Raw genomic sequence first — 20,245 nt, 5'->3', positions numbered from 1 at the left:
GTCTGGGGTGCCCTTCTGACTGCCTTTCATTGTCACATGTCACTGGTTCTGGGCACCTCTGTAAGGATGGCTTCTGCCATCTTATGAAGCCTTTCAAATTTTCCCGCCAGCAATTACATCTGCTCTCCAATAATGACTCTGTGAAGTAAGCAAGCATCGGTCACCATTCCAAGTGTGGTCAGCATTACTGGTCCAGTCAGACCCCCTGTGCTGCTACGGATGTAAAGCAGGGGTCCCGCTGTCCTCTACAGGTTAGGTGGGGTGGAGGCTGGCAGATAATTCTTCCATGTGACAGGGAGGGAGGTGAGGCCAGGGGAGGGGAGTGCTGGGTGCAGTGACCCCTAGTGTCCTCTATCACAGTTGCCTCTTCAGTCTCCAATGACCACTATGCTTGGGGCCACAATAACTGAGCTTTTTTAGTTGCAAGTCAGATATGTTTCCATTATGGGCAGAATCTGATCACCCTAAGAATGGGTAGCCCCCTCTTTTACAGTCATAATCACTGCCTTACGGCTGTTTTCAAGATAGAACCAGGCAACAGCAACAGGTGGATTGTAAGCCTAGGTGAGTACTAACAATAGTGCTCTCTGGAAGGGAGCACAGACAATAGTGCTCTCTGGAAGGGAGCACCAACAATCTGGAAAGAAGCATCAACAATCTGGAAAGGAGCACCAACAATAGTGCTCTCTGGAAGGGAGCCCGACGTTGGATCCAGACATGACCCAGCGGTGACAGGGTTAACTGATAGCTGTCAGTTTCTGGACCCCGTTTTCCCACCCTCCTGGGTCTGTGTGCAGCTGTGGGAGAAGGCTGCAGCAGGTGAGCCGGGGAGGAGGCGGGGGGTCTAGGCTGCTCTGCTTGCTGCCCAAGATCATTAATAACCAAGAACTGGAAAGATAATTAAGAGTCAAATGCGGAACTGAGCCCGCTGTTGGCTCCAAGGAGGGCTGCGGCTGCTTGCTGGCCCAGGTGCCAGCAGCCCGGCTCTTTTCTAGGCATGTATAGGGGGGCAAGGGCCGATGTCTTGGCTTCTTGTTCATGGTGGAAGAGCTCTGGCTCTCTCAGACCTCTGGGAGGAGGTAGAAAGACCAAGGGGGGAGGAGAAATGTGAGGTCACAGGAGAGAAAGCATCTAACACGGGTCCTGACAACCCCACCTCCAATGCTCTTTCCTTCCTTTTGATGTGGCATGCAGTGGGACATGCTTACAGTCTGACCCAGTTCCCTCCCGTGGCTGCCCTCGCTGCTTCCCTTGTTTGGTTTTAGTCAAAAGCTCACACACACACACCGGCCTTTTCCAGGGGAGCCGGTGCTCATAAAGGGGGTGGGGATGGAGTGACATTTCTAGCCATGTCCCTCAGGCTTTACTTACCTTGCTCTTTGCAAGGGGAGGGTCACCCTCAAGATTCCTAGGAGACTAGGGAGCCACGGCCAACCCTTCTCTTTCCCAAGCCCTTGCAGACTCCGGGCTGGTACCCAGAGTCTGAAGTGCACCAGGCAGCGGCTACAGGACTCCCTACATTTCACTAGGAGTTGATAGAGCCAAGTAGTACCTGCCAGTCTCAGCCGAGTTCTGTCTGCCCTGGGTTAGTAGTGCAGTCACAGCTGGCAAATGACTGAGGAGACAACTGTTGGTAATAGCAGCTTTATTAAGGACTTCGGTGCTGGGCTACGTTCAGTCCTTTCATTCCATGATCTGGAGGTACCTAGAAGAGGGGCGGTGCAGATGCCCACTGCTCAGAGGCCACGGGGTCTGATAGTTTGGTCCTCACAGTGTATCCAACACTGTTCCAGGCCTGAAGCATGCCCCTGGGAGGGTGGACAGGGCTTGCCTGCAGCCTGGCTATTGAGAGCTAACCTCAGTGGCCCCTGGCAACAGTCGGCAGGCAGGCCTCAGCTTTCCTCTGCCCCCGGGCCTGGAACCACCAGAGACTCCTCTTCCGCTGGAGCCTCATGAGGCTGGCATTGCCTGTTGCTGAGGCTGCTCTTGGCCCTATGTGGTGAGGACAGCTGTGTGGCCTTGGGCCTGGCCTGGCGCCCACTGCCACTTTCTGGCCCTCAGCAGTGCCCCGCAGCCTGTCACCTGCCATCTGCCCCAGCTCCCAGCCTCGGGTGAGGCACAGCCAGAGTTCCTGGCACTGTGCTCTGTGCACAGCTGGGCCCAGTGAATGCTCGCTCCCACCTTGACCTGGCCTGCCCTCGGGAGGGGCTAGTCCGGAGAGCAATGCAGGTAGATGACAGTGCCTACTGCCAAGTTCCAGACCTCCTCCAAGGAGAGTCGGATCTGGGCCAGGCCGGGGAGGCTCCTCTGCTGTCTGCCCCACCAGTAACCTCAGGGCCTCTTTGCAAACAGACACCATGGCCTGGCCCATCACCTTACCCAGGGGATGCAAAAGCATTTAATGTGCTTGATGCCTGTGGGGGACCAAGTGTCACCCACACCCAGGGACGCTAAGCCCGACTCCTCTGCCAGTGACAGAGGCCTGGTGTGGTGAGGAAGGTGACCTCACGTGACTTCTAGCAGACCAGACAATGGGTGGAGATGGAAGAGCAGAGAACCTAGACAGCGTGCAGGGGTGGGGGTGGGGGGCTTCAGCTTGGCATCAGTGGTCACCGGGTCCCTCCTCCCTCCTAGGCTGGGGCCTCCCCAACTTAACCTGGAGGTGGAGGGGAACCATGGACCACGCTACTGCTGTGTGTGGCTCCAGGTTGCCATATAACTCAACCTGGGCTTTATGATGCTAATGAACTTTCCACCGACATTTGGTTTGGAGCCTGGGGGCAGGATGAGGTGTGTGTGTGTGTGTCTGTTTCAGTAAGATGATTTAATTTGCTTTGTCCTTAAGCAAGAGGGAGAAGGGTAAGTAAGATATTTTAATTGAGTTTTCGGCCCGCACAAGGGAGGATGGGCGGCCTTCCTCATCCCGGGACCTGCTTTCCCCACTTGGCCCGCCCTGGGGCAGGGTCTTCTAGGAAGGCGCTGTGATGGCAGATGGGTGGAGGGCTGTCTGCTCTTCATGTGGCTGGGCAGTGATGATGCTCAAGAACTACTAACGTGGGACAGCGGTGACGAAGCTGTAGACGGGCCCGTTGTGACCTAGAGATTCTTAGACACAGGGATGCTGGGGCCAGAGGGCCAGAGGCGGCAGGTGCCACCAGTAGACCCCACACTCCTTGAGGGTTCTGCACGGACCCCTGGGTCACAGGGCACCCAACAGCACAGCAGAGCTCAAGCTTTAAATACGGCAGGATGTAGAAGGGAAGGAAGGGGTGGCTGGCGCAAGTTCCCTCATGAGGGTCGAGCAAGGCACTGGAATCAAGAGGGAGGGCTGGGGGTCTGAGACCCTTCACCCCAGAGGCAGCTCTGTCCAGAGCAGGCGGGACTAGGCCCAGGGCTGGGGCAAGTCAGGGTAAGGAGGGATCCCTGGTGCCCAAAGCAGAAGGCACATTGAAAATGCAGTTCATTAAATCGCTCGTCATTCCAAGGCATTGGGCCTAGTGGGTGCATGCTGACTGGATGGGAGGCAGCGGGGAGCCTGGCCTCCTTCCACACCCCCTCCAGTTCCACAGGAGCCCCTGAGCACCCACGACCACACTCCTAAGGCCACTACCACCTTAGTGTTGCAATGCAGCATGGGAGGAAGCTAGGCTACGGAACACAGGGCGGACCTTTCGCAGGGGGGCACTCTGCTCTCTCCCTGTCCTAGATCCAGGGCAATCAGCCACGATGGGTAGTGAGGGCAGCTTCTCAAGCCGACCCTGCACTTCAGGAGGCCCCTGGGCTCCACAGCAGAAGCCAGGGGGCAGAAGCTTTAAACCCTGTGGCTTTAAACCCAAGGAAGGGTTGCTTCATCTGTCTGCTGCACCAGAGGTGTCACCCACAGCAAAAACTCTCACAGCTCTTGTCTAGGGACCCTGGGACCAATGAACACTTCCTGTCCTTGTCACCAGAGCTGGCCAGGCCTCCCACAAGAGGAATACTTAGCAACTGTCAGGACTGTCAGGAAATGGGCCCTGCCCATTACAAGTAGGCCAGGTTAGGAGAGCCGGGGCCTGGGAACTCGCCTTTGAAGAGGCAGCCGCTGCTAGTGGACGGTGGATGATGCAGAAGGGGACAGGGGGTCTAGTATAAATAGCAGCAGTGCCAGCACTGTCTCCCCCGCTGCACAGAGAAAGGAGCCAGCCTCCAGTGGCGGGAGTGGAGGGATGTGTGTGACAGACTGGGTCCATCCCAGAACCTGGGGACAGCCACGTTCCCAGGCAGGAGGGCTGTCTTGCAGGGCGAGGCCTGTGTCGGGAGAGGACACCAGCTGGAGATGTAGAAGGCCTTCTCCGAGAGCCCCGGTCTAGCATGCTCATGTAGACTGGGTGGCACTCAGAAACTGCTCGGAGGCAGGGAGGCTGGCGCTGGGCTGTCCCTGCCTCCTGTTGTCAGGTGCATCCTGCTGTCAGAGCTGGGTCTCGCTGAGGACGATGTTGGCTGTGACAAAGAAGAAGCAGGAGAAAGCCCACAGTAGCACAAAGGCCACCCAGAAGGTGTGGCGGAACGGGGACCTATGCTTGTTGACAACTCCATAGCCAAAGGTCAGCTGGGTGTCCTTGCGGCAGAGGTACACCAGGAAGGCGGGGATGACATACTGGATGCCGGTGCCCGCGTAGGCTCCTGTAATGCCCACCAGGGACTCCAGGTCATGGGTGCAGAAGGCCACCAGAATGGGAGGCACCAGGGTGATGGTGGGAAACACCACGCGGTCTACCACCCACGGGTACGTGCCACCCTCTCGGTGGAAGAGCGTCTTCCAGTTGTTGCGCAGGGTCACGGCAATGATGGGGAAGTTGGTGCTGATGGTGAAGACGGGGAAGAGGCCCAGGAAGAATCGCACAGCAGCCAGGCTCACAACATCGCACCTTGCAAAATTGAGGGTGTACATGTCCATGAGGCTGTCGCCACGGAAGCAGAAGATGGCCGTGAAGGAGAGGAGTCCGTAGAAGGCCAGGATCAACCCGTAGTCCAGGAACACCAGGCGTGTGATGTGGCGCTTGGAGGAGATGGGGGTGATGAGGGAAGGCAGGGAGTGTTGGCACATGAAGGAGTAGACACACACCCCAAACAAGTTCCGAACCCCCAAGAAGTTGGCCAGGGGTGGGTGCCCCTCTCCTTGTCTGTTCCCGATGCGCACCAGGGCCAGCACAATCATGATGGCGAAAGCTGTAAGACAAGGAGGGGTCAGTTGGCGAGGGTGAATGGTCTCACCCCTCAGTCGCTGCTCCGCAGGGCTGTGTAAGGACTGAACCCCGGGGGAAGGAACCGTGAACCCCACAGCCACGTGGGAGCTGCTGAGCTTATGTGTGTTCCAGGTGCCCATGTCCGGTTCTCCCCCCTCTTCCCAGAAATGGGCCTGGACGTGACCCGGACGAAGAAGAAACTGGGCTGCTAGCAGGATGGTTCCGCCTGGCAAGGAGCTACCGGCTCCCTCCTCGTCTTCCAAGGACTCTCAGAGACAGGGGCTTCCTGTCAGGGGCACTCATCCTGTCAGGCCCACACTGAGCCCTTGTCTCTTCCATGGTTTCCAGTCTCTGTGCCTGTGGAGCCGGGTGTGGTGTGAGGAGCCGAGGGCTGAAAGGCACACAGCACATCTGGGAGGTGGCGGCCTCAGGCTGAGGTCCCCAGCTACAGGTGGGTCAGAGGGCAGGAATACCGGGAGCTGTGTGAAGGGCTGGGTGACCAGGGCCTTCAGCAGGTGGGAAGAAATGACACCAGAGAGCAGTGCTAGAGACAGGTGAAGTCTCAGGACTGGTCCTAAGGCTGGTGGCAATTGGCACGTGGCTCTGTTATCCTGGGCTTGGTGGCATAGTTAGGGGACGGGAAATTTGCCACAGAAGAGCGTCTATAACCCTATCTGTTCAGATGAGCTACAGGCTTTCCCTGTAGCCAGAGGCAGCTTGGCTCCGCCTGTGGACGGCTCACCAGCCTGAAGATACCCAAGTAGAGCACTCACTACAGCACAGTCAATGGCAAGCTTCCTGGCAACAAGACGGCATTTCTAGACCTCTGCAGCTTCCGATGTCTGCTACTGACATCACCCAGAATGGCCACACACAGGGACCTCCGGGTTTTCGTCTCCATTTTGAATTTATATAACCCTACTGTCTCTATTCAGAACAGGTCTGACACTCCCTGTCCACAGGGCACGTGACACTTCTTTGTGAGCAGCAGGACAGAAGAGGCTGACATGTCCCCATCTGGGTGCCCCATCAGAGGATCAGGGCTCTTCCTCGGTTTGAAGCTGGGGGACCAGTAACACCCGCCTCGGGGCACGGGTACATGCCTTGGTTCTTGGGAGATTGTGTGGCTGGATTCACAAGAAGCCAGACCAGTGTCTCTTCCCGTGATGACACCTGGGAGTAGGCTGGAGTCATTTATTACTTTTAATCAGAGCTGCGGTGGTGGGAGGAGGGAGGGGGAGCAGGGAGCTCAGAACAGGACTGTGAAAACTGCCAATAGAGATGATGATTTGTTTCGGCTCTCACAGCCCTCTGCTCCAGGGCATCACAAATCTTCCAGGCCCTGCCCAGTCAAAGGGAAGCAGCAGCCTAGCTTCTCTCCCAGCCTCAGCCCACGACCCCAGGGGCCGGGCTCATCCCAGAGGTGTAGGGAGCTGCAGGAAGCACACTGAGGAGGCAAGGTGTGGGGACCCGGAAGGTGACCGGAAGTGGTGCCTTGTGTGCTTGTGAGGGCCCCAGAGCCTAAGAGCAGCACAGCACTGTGGCTCGGGTGCCTGGCAGCCCATTATTCAGGAGGTGGGAGCAGACAGCTGGGCCATTAGGCCACCACAGGGGGTGGGGCACTGGATGAGGGCCAAGGGAGTAGCTCCTGCAAGGCAGTATTTAAATCCTGCTTTGCCGTCACTGTTTGGGATGCCACCTGTGACTCGGCCACAGCCAGCATGAATCTGGAAAGAGGCCAGTGGAGAAATCCTGCAGCTGTCTGTTGCTTGACCTTGGCCTTGGGTCTTAAGCAAGAAGGCAGGAGGCGGCTGGCTGGTGAGGTAGATGCCAGCACCTCATGGCTGGGTTTTGCCTCAGGTGCTGGCTAAGCCTTTCTGCTCTCTGGGGGCAGCACTTGGACAGCTCTGGCTGGGCGCCCCTCCCCCCACACCAGCCTTTACTGCAGAAAACCCAAGGCTGTCCCAAGCAGCAGGTTCCCAGGCAAAGACACTGACTATGTAAGTGTGTCCACCCCTCCCATATCTACCCACTGACCTGGCCTTCCAGGGGCTATGTCAGGCTTTTCTAGATCTTTCAGGGTGGTCTGTAAAGGCGTGGCTGTGGGCGATGAGGCACCACAGTTCCTCATAACTAGTCTTAACTGTTAGTGCTATCCCATAGACAAGTGGCCAATCTGGTTGTTAAAGTCTTTGTCGAAACCTCTACGCCCCAGCTGGGGTCTGACAGTGCAGGCCTGGAATCCCAGCTATGCAGGAGGCTGAGGCAGGAGGATGGCAAGTTCAAGCCCAGTGCCTGTGCTACAAAGTGAGTTCAAGGCCAGCCTGGGGAAATAAGTAAGGTTCTGCCTCCAAATGAAAGTGTGTCTAGAAAAATGGCCCAGTAGTGGTTACGAGCACTTGTTCGGCTTCCAGGGGATCTGAGTCCAGGTCTCAGCACATAGCTCACAATTGCCTGTAACACCAGTTAGGCACACACACGTACACACACGTGGCATGCACTTACACAGACATATGCATATAAATAAAAGTTTAAAAATAGTAAAAAATTAAAGAGGGCTGGGCTGCATTTGGAGCTCAGTGGTAGACTGCTTTCTTAGTATGCACAAGGCCCTAGGTTTAAGCCCCAGCAAAATATGCACACAGACACATACGCTTTCCCAAAATCAAATCTTCCCTTGAGGGTCATTTTATGGAATGGCGGCTGCTTCTTCTCCTCCTCCTCCGACAGGGTTTCTTTGTATAGCCCTTGCCGTCCTAGAACTCCCTCTGTAGACCAGGCTGGCCTTGAATTCACAGAGATCATCTGCCTCTGCCTCCCGAGTGCTGGGATCCAAGGTGTGCACCACCACCACCCAGTGAACGGCAGCTTCTCTGTTATCACCCAAAGGGGACAGGCTTATCTGTGTTCCCTTTCTCCTTCCCTCTCCTTAGCTGCACTGGGCACTATCTGTCAAAAGTAGAAACAATATAGAAAGGCCACTGGACCAAGTTAGGGAAAAGTACAGCATCTAAGAGATGAGGTAACTCCTGAGGGCCTACTGTGCGCTAGGCCCAGTGAACACAAAAGGAGACACACCTTCACACCAGAAGAGAGGAAGCTCTACACACATGTCCAGAGAACTCTCTGGCCAGTCACAAGCAGGACCCTCGTTGAGGCAGGGGAAGCACACAGAGACCAGAGGAAGAGCCCCAGCCACATCCAAGAAAAGGGGCCCAGCGACTCCCGCCACCTTGAGTACACTCGGATGACACTGTCCCCAGGGAACAGAAAGGGGAAACGAAGAGTGCTGGTCTGGCTTCCAAGCATCTAAGTTCAAAAGAAATATTTACGCCCTTGACTGGACAGGCACGGAGAAGGGAAGGGAAGGAAGCAGGGGGCTCCGACCTGCAGCGGTCCCAAGACCAGGGTGCAGGACTAAGTCCCATGCTCCTGGGCCCAGACTCCTTTGTCCCTGACACTTCCTGCCTTCCTGAGTGCCTGAGGAGCAGAGTTCACGAGCTATCTCCCAGAGTGATCACCCCGTCCCTGGGGAGACGACTACTCCAAAAACTCATTAGGTCTGCTAATAAATCAAGGTGAGACAGGATGGCAGGCTGTGAGGACAGACCGCGCAGGAGGCAGGGAGGAGCTGCTGTGCGGCCCTGGCCCACAGTGGCTGCTTGCTTCGAGCTGCAGAAGAGGCACAGACAGACGCACACAGAGGCGAGACGGCGCGTGGCCTCCAAACATCCAAGATGTCCCCATCAGAGGTGCAGGGGTCCGCCCTTGGGCAGTGCCGGGTGTGTCTGTCGCCCTATGCTGGGCTGAGCTCTGAGTACCCATATCTGTATTGCACCTGCATTCCACACCGGAAGTCACACTCCAAGGGGTGTGGAGAAGCACGGAGGAGCCAGGGAGGGCTCAGGAGGCTGGTGAGAGCTTCACATCAGGTCGCATGGGGAACAGCAGGCCTGGGCAGATCGTCTGTACAAGGGCGGGGGTGGGCGCAGGAGACGTTTATTACTTATAGAGACAACTGTGCAAGGCTTGGCCTTGACCATCACTCATTCTGCGGTCTCACTGAGTGTCTGTGGAGTGCTGGCACTATTCCGGTCACTCAGGGGTAGGTGCACAAGACAGACCAGACATAGGTCCTGTCCTTGTGGAGTCCAGAGTGCAGGAGAGCCAACAGGTAGAAGGTGCCAAAGACAATCGCAACAAAACAGAGAACTGGTTAGTGGTCGCCTTAGTGACCACATCCCTGTGGCTAAGAATGGTCCAAGTTCAAGGGTCGAAGCTCACCAGGAATAGGGGAGGGGAGGCAGGTGCCAGGTGTCAGGTGCCAGAGGCAATATAAGGACCTTCCTGGCTGCTCTGCTGCCCAGGTCTGTGGCTGTCACACCTGCTCTTGGTTTCGGAGAAGAGGGCTCATTGCAAGGCAGTGATGAGGGGCCAGCTGCCATCCCCGACTCCGCCTGAAGCCATGTGCCGCTTCCAGGCAGACTTCTGACAGCCGATCTAAGTCCTACAAGCTGGCCTTGCCATATTGATTCACCTTGAAGCGCAGCCTGCTCCTGGCAACTCTTTGGAGGGAGCAAGGGAGGGAGGGAGGCAGGGAGACAGGTGCAGAAGGCAAGCCATTATCTGAGGAGCCGAGACAAAACCAGGCGCTGCTCCTTAGCCTTGAGTGGCCAGCTGGGAGAGATGGCACCTTTTCCTTCCCTGTGTGGGCAGCTTAGGCCAAAAGCCACTCGGGCACTAGGCCACCCTGCAGCACCAGCAGCACCTGGGTGGCCTTCTTCCCTCTTCTCTGCTGTCACCAGCCAGATAAATCCCCATGGGAGCTGTCTGGCCCAATGCTGTCTGTCCGTCTGACCTTAGGGCATCCCCTTGGCAGGGAGAAAGGACAAGCCACGCCCTCCTGGGTACCTGCCGAGGACGGAGGCACGATGATCCCTAAGAGCATCAGACTAAACAAACAGTGCCTCTCCTGAATCCCTATCTTGCCACGCAGGCCTTGTCTTCTTGGGACTCACTCAGGGCCGGAAAGGTGAGTACAATTTTACTGACCAGGTGAAGCCACAGATGGAGTTACAGACCTGTTGGGGCTGGGTGAGCAGGAGTCTGACGTTTGGGCATCCAGAACACATGTCTTAGGGCAATGAGAGGACAGGAAATGGTTCTGCCCCCCCCCCAGCATACATTCAGTTCCCAACTCATATGCAGAGATTGGAGTTGCCAGAGACCAGCTCCATTGTCCAAGCACTGGAAACACGGCCTGGGGCAGCCACCCAGGAGCTAGCTTGCACTGGAGGTGTGCAGAGGGGAGGGCTCCTGTCCAGTCCTCTCAGGCAGTACTGCAGGTGACCTGGCTGTCATCCTTGGCCTCCCAGTCTCGGTGTGGGGCTTCCTGCTGCTCAGAGTGGTGTGGAGCATGGCAGGACCTTGCCTTCCTTGCAGGATCCCGGCATGAATTGGGACACCTGCCTAGGTGCCGCTGACGCTGGGGCACATGGACCATGGCTCTCCCACCCCTTTTCCTGGGGACACTATGACTGTGGAGGAGAGACATAGACTCCTTCTTAGTGACTTTACTGTTTCCCTCCTCCCTGTGAATTTCACAGGGCTGAAATGGCATGGGGGACTTCTGAACATACTGAATACTGCTCAAGTCTTTCCTAGAAGGTGGCAACAAAACCACAGAGCTTACGCCAGCGAGATGGCTCCCTGGGTAAAGGGGCTTGTGGCCAAGCCTGATGGCCTGAGTTCAACCCCTGGGACTCATATGGTGGAGAAAATCGACTCCCGCAAGTTCTTCTCTGACCTCACATGTACGCCAGGGCACGCACACACAAACACATACACATCATATATACCCCAACTTACATGTAGCTAAGGGTGATCTTCAAGTCCTTATGCTACTGCCTCTACCTCCCAAGAGCTGAGATTACAGTGTACCACCACAACATTAGCTTCTTCATACTGATTACATACTGAAAGATACTTTGATATGTTTAGTGGGCTTTTTAAAAAATCAAGTATATCCTTCAAGATTTATTTATTTTCATTCCTGTGTGCACACGTGTGTGTGGCTGGGAAGGGCACACTGCTACTGGAGCTACAGGCGGCTTTGAGCTGCTGGGAACTGAACTCGGGTCCTCTGGGGGAGCTGGAAGCCATCTCTCTGGCTCTGAGCATAATCCCATGGGGCAGTGGAGGGTCACTGGCCAGTGTTCTTTGTGGGTGCCTGTGATCTACCGACTTATTTGGTCTCCGTACCGTCAGACCTCGTCGTCGTTAAGGTTTAAGTACGGGAAGAGCTGAGTGTCCTGACTCTAACCTCTGTCATGTCCTCTGAGTTACACCAGGAACCTGAAGGTCTGGGCTGGAGGAATGGTTCTGTCTTTGAGAAGTAAAAGGAGGGCTGGGACAGATCAGCTGGGAGAGCGTTTGCCTGGTGTGTGAAAGGCCCAAGTTCAATCCCTAGCATCTGGAATGACAAGAAAAGGTGAAAGGCCACACAGGCCCGAGTCCCCATGGGTTATGACAGCAGAGAGAAGGTGCTGACTTAGCCTAGGGGGCTAGGGAAACAGCATGGGACCTAAGACACCAAGCTAGAGGGTTATCTTGATACAGGACAAGCTGGGACACAGTCCTTCCTGTCTCCTACAGCAGGACCTTAAAGAGTAAGAAATACAGCTGTGGTGGATGGGGACTTGTGTCCAGTGAGGCCGGACTACATGCTACAGTCCCGGTGTGTCAAGGCCCAGGCCCTTCTCAAAAGCAGCCATTTTTCTTCATGCTTCCTAGAGAGCACGCTTCAACTCAGAGCTCTGCTCTGGTCCCAGACACCCACTCTGGGTCCGGCTCAAGCTTGTATTGCCCGACCCTGTGCTGTTTCCTCAGTCTTGTTTGTGGCTCTGGCTCCAGCTTAGTACATAGAGGAAGCAGCCATCTATCGAGGTGGCCATCCATCACTGTGGCTGTCAGAGGGACAGCGCTGTCTTCTCCCAGCAGAGAGTCAACATGCCGGAGCTAATGATAATGAATAGCCAGGGTGCACGCATCAGTGGCTGGGCCCGGTGCTCCGGGAGGGAGCCGGGTCTGGTGGAGGACATGGCTACAGCTTTGTCCTTCAACACCACATTGCCCTCCCAGGACGCAGGGTCTGCTTCTGCCTGAAGCTGGGTCATGGCGGGTAGGGTGGAGACTGACCAGGCAACATGAGCCCAGCTGCGAAGTGTCCCAGCCCTAAAGCAGGAGCAAGCGATTGGGCGTTTGTTCTTTAACCAGTGGGACCAACTACCTGCAAAGGGGGAGCCACATCCAGACACAAGAACTGGGCTGGGGGTCAGTGCTGCCCCGAGAAGCTGCTGCATCTGACAGACGGCTGAGGCGTGGAGTCTGGTTTTGTTTCCAAAACAGTCCAAAAACTTCAAGTTACATCGGGTTCAACCTGAGTGCCACGAAACTGTTGCTCTTGGGGCAGACTGCTGTGCTGGACACGGGAGAAGGCGGGCAAGATGGACAAAAGACAAATAACCCTGACAGCCAGAGCTTGACTCCTTAGAACCCACACAGGTGGAAAGAGAAAGGACCTCAACAGGCCATCACGGAATATGCCCTCCCCCAGACACACACTGACACACGCACGCGCGCGCGCGCACACACACACACACACACACACACAGAGCACTAATAAAGTTAAGTGTTAAGTGGAGGTGCTGAGGGGTTGGCCCTGAGGGAAAGAGAGGAAGGGAAGGAGGTGGCCAGAGTAGCAGCAGTGGCTCAGGCAGGGGCTAGGGGCTGACTGAGGGCAGGGACTGAGGAAGCACCCCACTATCACGCCACAGCCTGCCTTCCCACGCTGAGGTTCCCAGCACTAGCACACTGGGCACACTTCTTGTGCTCGAAAGAGGAGACTGGTTCACTCTAGTGACTCCAGCTTCCTGAGCTCGCCCTGAACGCCCAGCACTGGCACCAGCTAACCTGAGGGGCTTTGGAGGTCAGGGGAGGGCGATGGGGCTCCCGGGTGCAGGCAGCTCACACCTGCTCTACAAAGATCCTAGGCGCCTCTTCTTGCCCCATCTAGGGTAGTTAAAGCTATACGAGGTATGTGTCCCTCCACTGTATGTATGTCCTGTCTTCACAGACTCTTTGATGCCTGAGTTAGTCTATCCTTCCTGCCTGTCACTCACCTACCTGAGCAGGGGCCAGAGGTCCCTGTGTTCCCAGGAAGGACAAGACAAGCTTGGGTGGAGTTTGATGCATTTTGGGGTTCTGGGTAGGACTTTCCTTGAGACTATATGGCCTGTCTCTGCTGACCTCACGTGAACAACTCACTCTAAACACCTTTTCTACTAAAAGGAGGGAACTCAAGCTCGCTGGCTCCTTCCTATGCCTTCCAGAAGACCAGACTCTGTCCACTTTCAGAACTAATTCTACCCCATAGCTACAAGCTTCTCCTGGAGGGGCTTGGAGCAGAGCTCTCCCTCTCCATCTGAGACAGAGACACAGGGCAGGCACGCGATCTCCAGAGCAGCTGAGCTCCTGGTGTGAAAGCAGGAGTTCCAGTCATATCATCCTTCAGTGCCCCCCCCCCCCCGTGCACACAGGTGGTGTCTGGGAGACAGAGTCTCCATTTTTCATTCCTGGGTTGTCAGGGCAGCTTGGTTAGTGACTGTGGGGACAGCAGAGCCAGGAGCCTGGCTGTGAGACAGCCAATCTCCTTTCTGGAGATTGAGACAGAAAGCTTCAGGTCCTGTCGCGCCCCCCCCCCCACACATTGAAGGCTGCTTGGCCTTCCTCCAGAGTGGCCAGCTAGTGTAGCGGGACTGAGGAGGAGAGTGAGGAAGGCAAGGAGAGGTGACAGCCACCTGGGCTGAGGTGTTTTGAGTCCCCTGGTCTGATGGGGTATCCATCCTAAGCTGCAGGGCTGCTTGCAGAGGTGCATGCAGAGCAGAGCAGGCAGAAGTGGGGCCGCTTAGATGGGAGGCTGGGAGAGAACGGCTGCCTTCTCTTGGTCTTGACAGATGCTGGCCGAGTGCAGTTGCCAGCCTATGGCTGGCTCTTCTCTAGGAAAGGCTAATGACATGCCCGCTTCACCCCATGGCCTGTCTGCAGAAACCCCAAGTTCCTCTCTTCACAATGGTCTTTTCGTGTGCAGAGAGAATGTCTAGAAAACTCAGGGTGCAGTGAAGACCACCAAGGTCTTGTTTGGTCCTCTCTACTTGTGGGGTGGCCACGGGGAGTCCTGGGTACTGGTCACTGGGCAGGACAGTTTGAGCAGAAGAGGGGGCTGTACCCAAATGGGGAATGGAGATGGGAGTTGGGACCCACAGCTTTCATTGTGTGAGACGAGGCTTTTCCTGGACTTCTGGGTAGCAGCAGCTAAGGGACAGTACAGGAATTCAAAAGCCACTTGCCAACAGTGGACGACAGATGACCCAGGCTTACAAGACCCCGACTGCTGGCGGTGACAGATCAGAGCAGCCCCCTGGGAGACTCTGCACTGGGGCCCCCACAGCCCTGGAGACAGATGGAAACCAGAAAGCCCTCCTGTCCCCAGGTGAAGGTCTCTTCTTAGGGACCTGCAGACTTACTTGTCTCCACCGCCTAGTTTCACCCTGCCTGCTGGCTTGGAAAACAGATCTGGGGCACTTGTAGGGGGTGGGGTGGGAGAGCAGGGCTGAGCGCCTTCCCCAGGCAGAACAGCCCTAGCTCCTCTCTGGATGCCTGGCTGGAGAGGATGCTATCTGACCCACTTTGAGGGGAGTGTGGAGCTGGAGAGCAGGGGTTGGGGGTTCTGAATGCACAAGCAGAAGGGAGGGAGCCCTACGGGTCCTCGCCAGCCCAAAGGAGTGCGATGGTGCTCCAGAGCGGCCTTTATTAGAAAGAATTGTGTTTTTAATAACACCAACGGGGTGCCCTGAGCTTAGCCAGCTGTTGGTGAGCCAAAGTGGGAGGCATCTGTGTGCGAGGGGGGGGTGGCTGGGTGGATAATGGGACTGCAATAATAATGCCATTGTGGCCTCTTCTAGCCCACGGGCTCCCATGGGGCAGCCAGCTGGGTATCCAGGGAAGGAGCTACCTAACAAGTCTAAGTCTTGCTGCTTTGAGGTCGGGCCCTGGTTGCTGGACCTTTGGGAAGGAAGGATAGTGCCGCAGCTGACTCATGTGTCCCTGGGCCACCTGCTGCTGACAGAGCGCTAGGACCAAAGATAATTCCCCACACCCCAACATCATGGACGAGTCTGCTCACTTCTCTCAGGTGGTGGTGGGGGTAGAGCTGGGTGCAGGGACCACAGGTGGGTATGGGGGGAGAGGGTGGCACAGGCTGCTTTGCTGGGAATCATAGCTCTTTTTTGTTTGTTTTGTTTTGTTTGGACATGGCAGAGGCAAAGTCCCTGACCTCACAGCCAGTCCCAAGGGAGGTCCATTCTGAGGCTGCTCTCGGGATGGGGAGCCACCTGTGGTGGCAATGAGGGGATGCGCCTGTCTGAGTGCCGAGCAGGTGCCAGGCCTGGATCTAACAAGCACCCTCCGTCCCGTCTCGCTGTATCTTCACAGCCCTCGGCGCGCAAGTCTTTTTGCCACAACACAGAAGAGGGCTCCTGAGGCTGGAGGCTTGGTCTGTGCACAGTGGGAGAGGAGGCCAGCAGGCCACATTAAAGGAGCAAGGCCAGCAGGTGCGGCAGCCAGGGGAGGCCCTGTGCTCACACAGCTGTGGCCAGTCTGGAGCGGCTGCCTTAGAGAGCTAACCGGAAGACCACAGGCTGACAGTGAGGTCTGTGCTGGCCTGGAGGATAGCCTCCCTTACTAGGGACAGCAGAGACTCTCCTTGGCCTTGTGAATTCAGAGGCATTTATGATCTAAGTACCCTCAGGACTGAAGTGTTGGCCCAGAGGTTAAGAGCACTTATTGCTCTTTGCAGAGGACCCAGGTTTGATGCCAAGCATCCACATGGCAGTCAACAACTGTCTAACTCCAGTTCCGGAGGCTCTGACGCCCTTTTCTAACCCTCTGGCATCAGGCACTCATGTGGTATACATACATACACATGCAGGCTAAATACACACACACACACACACACACACACACACACACACACACACACAGTGGTGGCTTGAAAGAAAACAGCCCCCAAAGGGAGTGGCACTATTAGGAGGTGTGGCCTTACTCGAGGAAGTGTGTCACTGTGGGGGTGGGCTTTGAAGTCTCTTTTGCTCAAGCTTCCCTCAGTGTGACAGTCAACTTCCTGTTGCCTGCAGGATGCAGCACTCTCAGCTCCAGCACCGCCTCCTCCTGCACACCGCCATGCTCCTGTCATAAGAATGGACTGGACCTCTGACACCATGGGCGAGCCACCCCAATCACATGTTTTCCTTCATGAGAGTTGTTGTGGTCATGCTGTCTCTCCACGGCAATAAAAACCCTGACACACACACACACACACACACACACACACACACACACACACACACACACACACACGATCAAAGCACCCCAAATCAGCAGTCTGGCATGTGAAATGAATCCTCGTTGGCATTTGTCACCTATAACCTGACATTTTCCCTAGACAACCGGCTATTTGCAAAGGGCATTTAGGTCTTCAAATCCCACTGTGGAAACACAAGGCAACTCACAAAGTGAGGCAAGGGCAGAGGACGTGTCCTCAGAGGGATGAACCCGAGGCTCCTGGGCACAGCTCTGGGGGCCTTCGATTGACCCCAGCTTCATTTCAACAGATGGCAGAACAAATTCCTAATTAGGCGCCAGAAATGTTCCGGCTTAGCACATTTATTCACGATTTTCCGGTCCCTTTGGTGCCTATTCTTGCTCCTTGTCTTCTGGAACCTGAGCCAGTTTACTGCCTCTCTGAGCTCCCTACTCAGCTCTTGAAAAGGCACAGCCTTCGTCTGGGGAGAGGAGAAAGAGTGTGTGCTGGCACAGTGTGGGGAGGAGGGGAGTTACCCAGGGAGGTGGAGGAGTGTGGGGAGGAGGGGAGTTACCCAGGGAGGTGGAGGAGTGTGGGGAGGAGGGGAGTTACCCAGGGAGGTGGAGGAGTGTGGGGAGGAGGGGAGTTACCCAGGGAGGTGGAGGAGTGTGGGGAGGAGGGTCCCGAGGGGGACGTGGGTCCCGAGGGGGACGTGCCACACAGCTGCTTCTCAGAGCAGAATGACAACTTGGCAAAGGCTCCTGAGGACAAATGGGGCTTCTGAGATCGCCCTTCTAAAAAAACTGCCTCGGGGTGAACTTGGCTCAGAGAGACACCCTTGCCTAAGGCCGGCTGAGGTCTCTTCTATGAACAGGGCTGCCTGTCAAGTGTAGCTTGGGGACTTCGGGGAGGGATTCTGTTGTCTGGTCTCCTCTTTAGAGCAAGACCTGCGTTAGGTGGAGGAAAAAGTCTGCTCCTAGCTGAGAAGAGAACTGCCCAGGCAGCTCCTCTGGCCCAGCTGCGAGCTTAACCCGCTCACTATGGTCTAGTTTACTTAACAGCAATTTTCCTTTTCCTGGGCGGCTCTGTCACTAGAGGCTCAGCTTTTTAAGTCCAAAGGTCTGAGTCTCTCACGGAGAAAAATGACTGCTCTGTCGCCCACAGCAGTGCACCTGCCCGCCCACCCGCCTGCCTGGGAGGCTCCTGACATTTGATTATCTCTCAGCTCCAAGAGAGAAGAGAGGCAACCAGTGTCAAAGGCAATGTGTCAAGACAGCTGTGCCGCTGCCGAGAGACAAGAGTCAAGGACCCCCTAGCTGGTCTCTGCTCAGGCTCCCACTGCTGCCCACAGGCCTCTCAGGACCACTGTCTCCTGCTCTACAGCACACAGGAGCTGCTCAGAGAACCCAGGAGACCCAGGGGTTCTTCTGCCTTGTAAGAGGCAAGGTGCAGGCAGTTCCCAGGGGGGGAAGAGCGACTTTGAGTCAGAGACTTACTTATACACTTTGAACTTTCTTTTACTTTGTTTCTTTTCCTTCCTTCCTTCCTTCCTTCCTTCCTTCCTTCCTTCCTTCCTTTCTTCTTTCTTTTTCTTTTTGTTTTTTTGGAGACATGGTTTCTCTGTATAGCCCTGGCTGTCCTGGAACTCACTCTGTAGACCAGGCTGGTATGGAACTCAGAGATCCGTCTGCCTCTGCCTACTGAGTGTTGGGGTTAAAGATGTGTGCCACCACCGCCTGGCTTTATTTTGTTTCTTTAAAGTTTATTTTTATAGTATTGGTTGTGAGCCTTAGCCTTTAATAGCTAAGCTCTTTCTCCAGCCCTGTGTTCATTACTTTAAATGTGCTTGTCTGTCTGTCTGCATGTGGGTATATACGCCGGTGCCAGTGTGGGCAGAGGCAGCAGATCCCCCTGGAGCTAGAGCTACAGGCAGCTGTGAACCACCCATGGGTGCCGAGGACACGTATGTGCACCTATTCCTGTGAATGTTGGTGGCAGTGTGTGAAGGGAGGTCCGAAGACAGCCTCTGGTGTCACCCTTGGTCTCCGGCCTTGATTTGCGACAGTCGCTCTTGCTTATTGCTGCATATAGGTTTGAGTTTCTGGAGATCCTCTGTCTCTCACCCCATCTTCCCATAAGAACTGGGATCCCAGACTCCTGCACTGCCGTGTCCAGCTTCTACGGGAGTTCTGGGGAGCCAAGCTCAGGTTATCCGGCATGTATGGCAAGTGTGGAGCCAGCTCACTAACACACCAGGTGTCTGGCCAGATTCACGGGGAGGGAAGAATGGAAGGAGGGAAGGCAGGTTGGAGGCAGCCGTCCAGGGTCCAGGGCTTGCTGGCACCAGAGCTCTGCTGTAATTCTGACCCAATTCTAGTTCTTGCAAGAAACATTTATTTACTGTTAGCCTCTTCCTTTCCCTTTCACAAACCCCCTCCCCCCTTTCGTTTCCTCTCTTTTTGAGACAGGCTCTTATGCAGCCCAAGCTGGTTTTTCTATGTAGTTGAGGCTGGCCTTGAACTCCTGATCCTCCTGCCTCCTCCGAAGTGTGGGGATTACAAATGTGTGCTGATACACTGGGCCCAAGCTTCCCTCTTTAGATGAATACATCCTTCAAAAATATAGACGTTAAGTGCCATTATAAGGGCTGTTGTCCCCTTGTGGGCTGACAGAGGAATCCATCAAGCTGGTCAGAGTATTTGCTCCCTTCCCCCACTCATCCCTCAATGTCATCCCAGCCACTGAAAGGAATGAGAAAGAGTCAGGCCAGAGCTTAGTGAGCCCCTTCCCAGGCCAAGGACGACAGGCAAGCACCATCAGGGCAGAGGCCAGACTTGAAGATCCAGCCTCAGGGAGTGAAAGGAACGGAGACAGGTAGGTGTGGGCAGAGAACATTCCTCTCCTAAACCCTGCCCACAAAAGACATCCTGGAGCTCTCACATAAGCCGAGATATAAGAGACGGGAAGAGCTTGGGTCTGACCCCTGCCAACCCTGGCTTTTAGGCACCAAGCCTTCCGGGGCTCCTATATTAGAGAATTTGGGGGGCTGCCCCGACCCAAGCCACAGTCTGCTCTAGCTGGGCAGGCCAGGCTGTCTGAAAGGATGGCCCTCCCTTTCTACTGTGGAAGCCAGGACTCCCATGGTTCCTCCTACTGCGCTGGGGGAGCCAGGGGCTCGCAGAAGCGGCCCTTAGCAGAATCCTCACCCGGCTCGTACGCACAGAATCAGCAGCAGCCTGCAGCCTTGGTCCTGATGGGAGTCAAAGAGTCCCAGAGGCCAGCCAGGAAGATGGGCACTCTGTGCAAGGGGTGGAGTAGGATGGGGACTACTTGACAAGCCCCAGGTAGCCAAGGCTGGCCTTGAATTAGCTCTCTTTGTGGCTAAGTATGACCTTGAACTTCTGAGCCTACCTCAATCTCCTGAGAGCCACAGTCCAGGTACACGCCACCATCTCTGGTTTTATTTGGTGCCGGGCTTCATGCATACCAGACAAACACCTCCTAAGTTACGTCCCCACCCCACTCTGTTTTAGCTTTTATACTGAGAAAGACAGACACACTACAGCTAGCCAGAGGAGAGGCAACACAGCCCCACAGCTGA

The 20,245-nt window shown here is 55.6% G+C and overlaps 1 protein-coding gene across 1 annotated transcript in view; it reads right to left on the bottom strand.

The window, feature by feature from the left end:
* Positions 1–1,628: 1,628 nt before the first annotated feature.
* Positions 1,629–20,245, bottom strand: part of Tmem104 (transmembrane protein 104) — a 65,064-nt gene continuing 46,447 nt past the window's right edge. Inside the window, exon 10 of the mRNA XM_005069945.4 lies at positions 1,629–5,208. Coding sequence (XP_005070002.1) covers positions 4,448–5,208 — 761 coding nt within the window. The 3' untranslated portion in view covers positions 1,629–4,447. The remainder of the gene's footprint in view (positions 5,209–20,245) is intronic.

The sequence above is a fragment of the Mesocricetus auratus genome, unplaced genomic scaffold (genome assembly GCF_017639785.1).
Source record: "Mesocricetus auratus isolate SY011 unplaced genomic scaffold, BCM_Maur_2.0 Super-Scaffold_100007, whole genome shotgun sequence".
Taxonomy (NCBI): Eukaryota; Metazoa; Chordata; class Mammalia; order Rodentia; family Cricetidae; genus Mesocricetus; species Mesocricetus auratus.
This window is presented reverse-complemented; position numbering and strand designations above follow the sequence as displayed.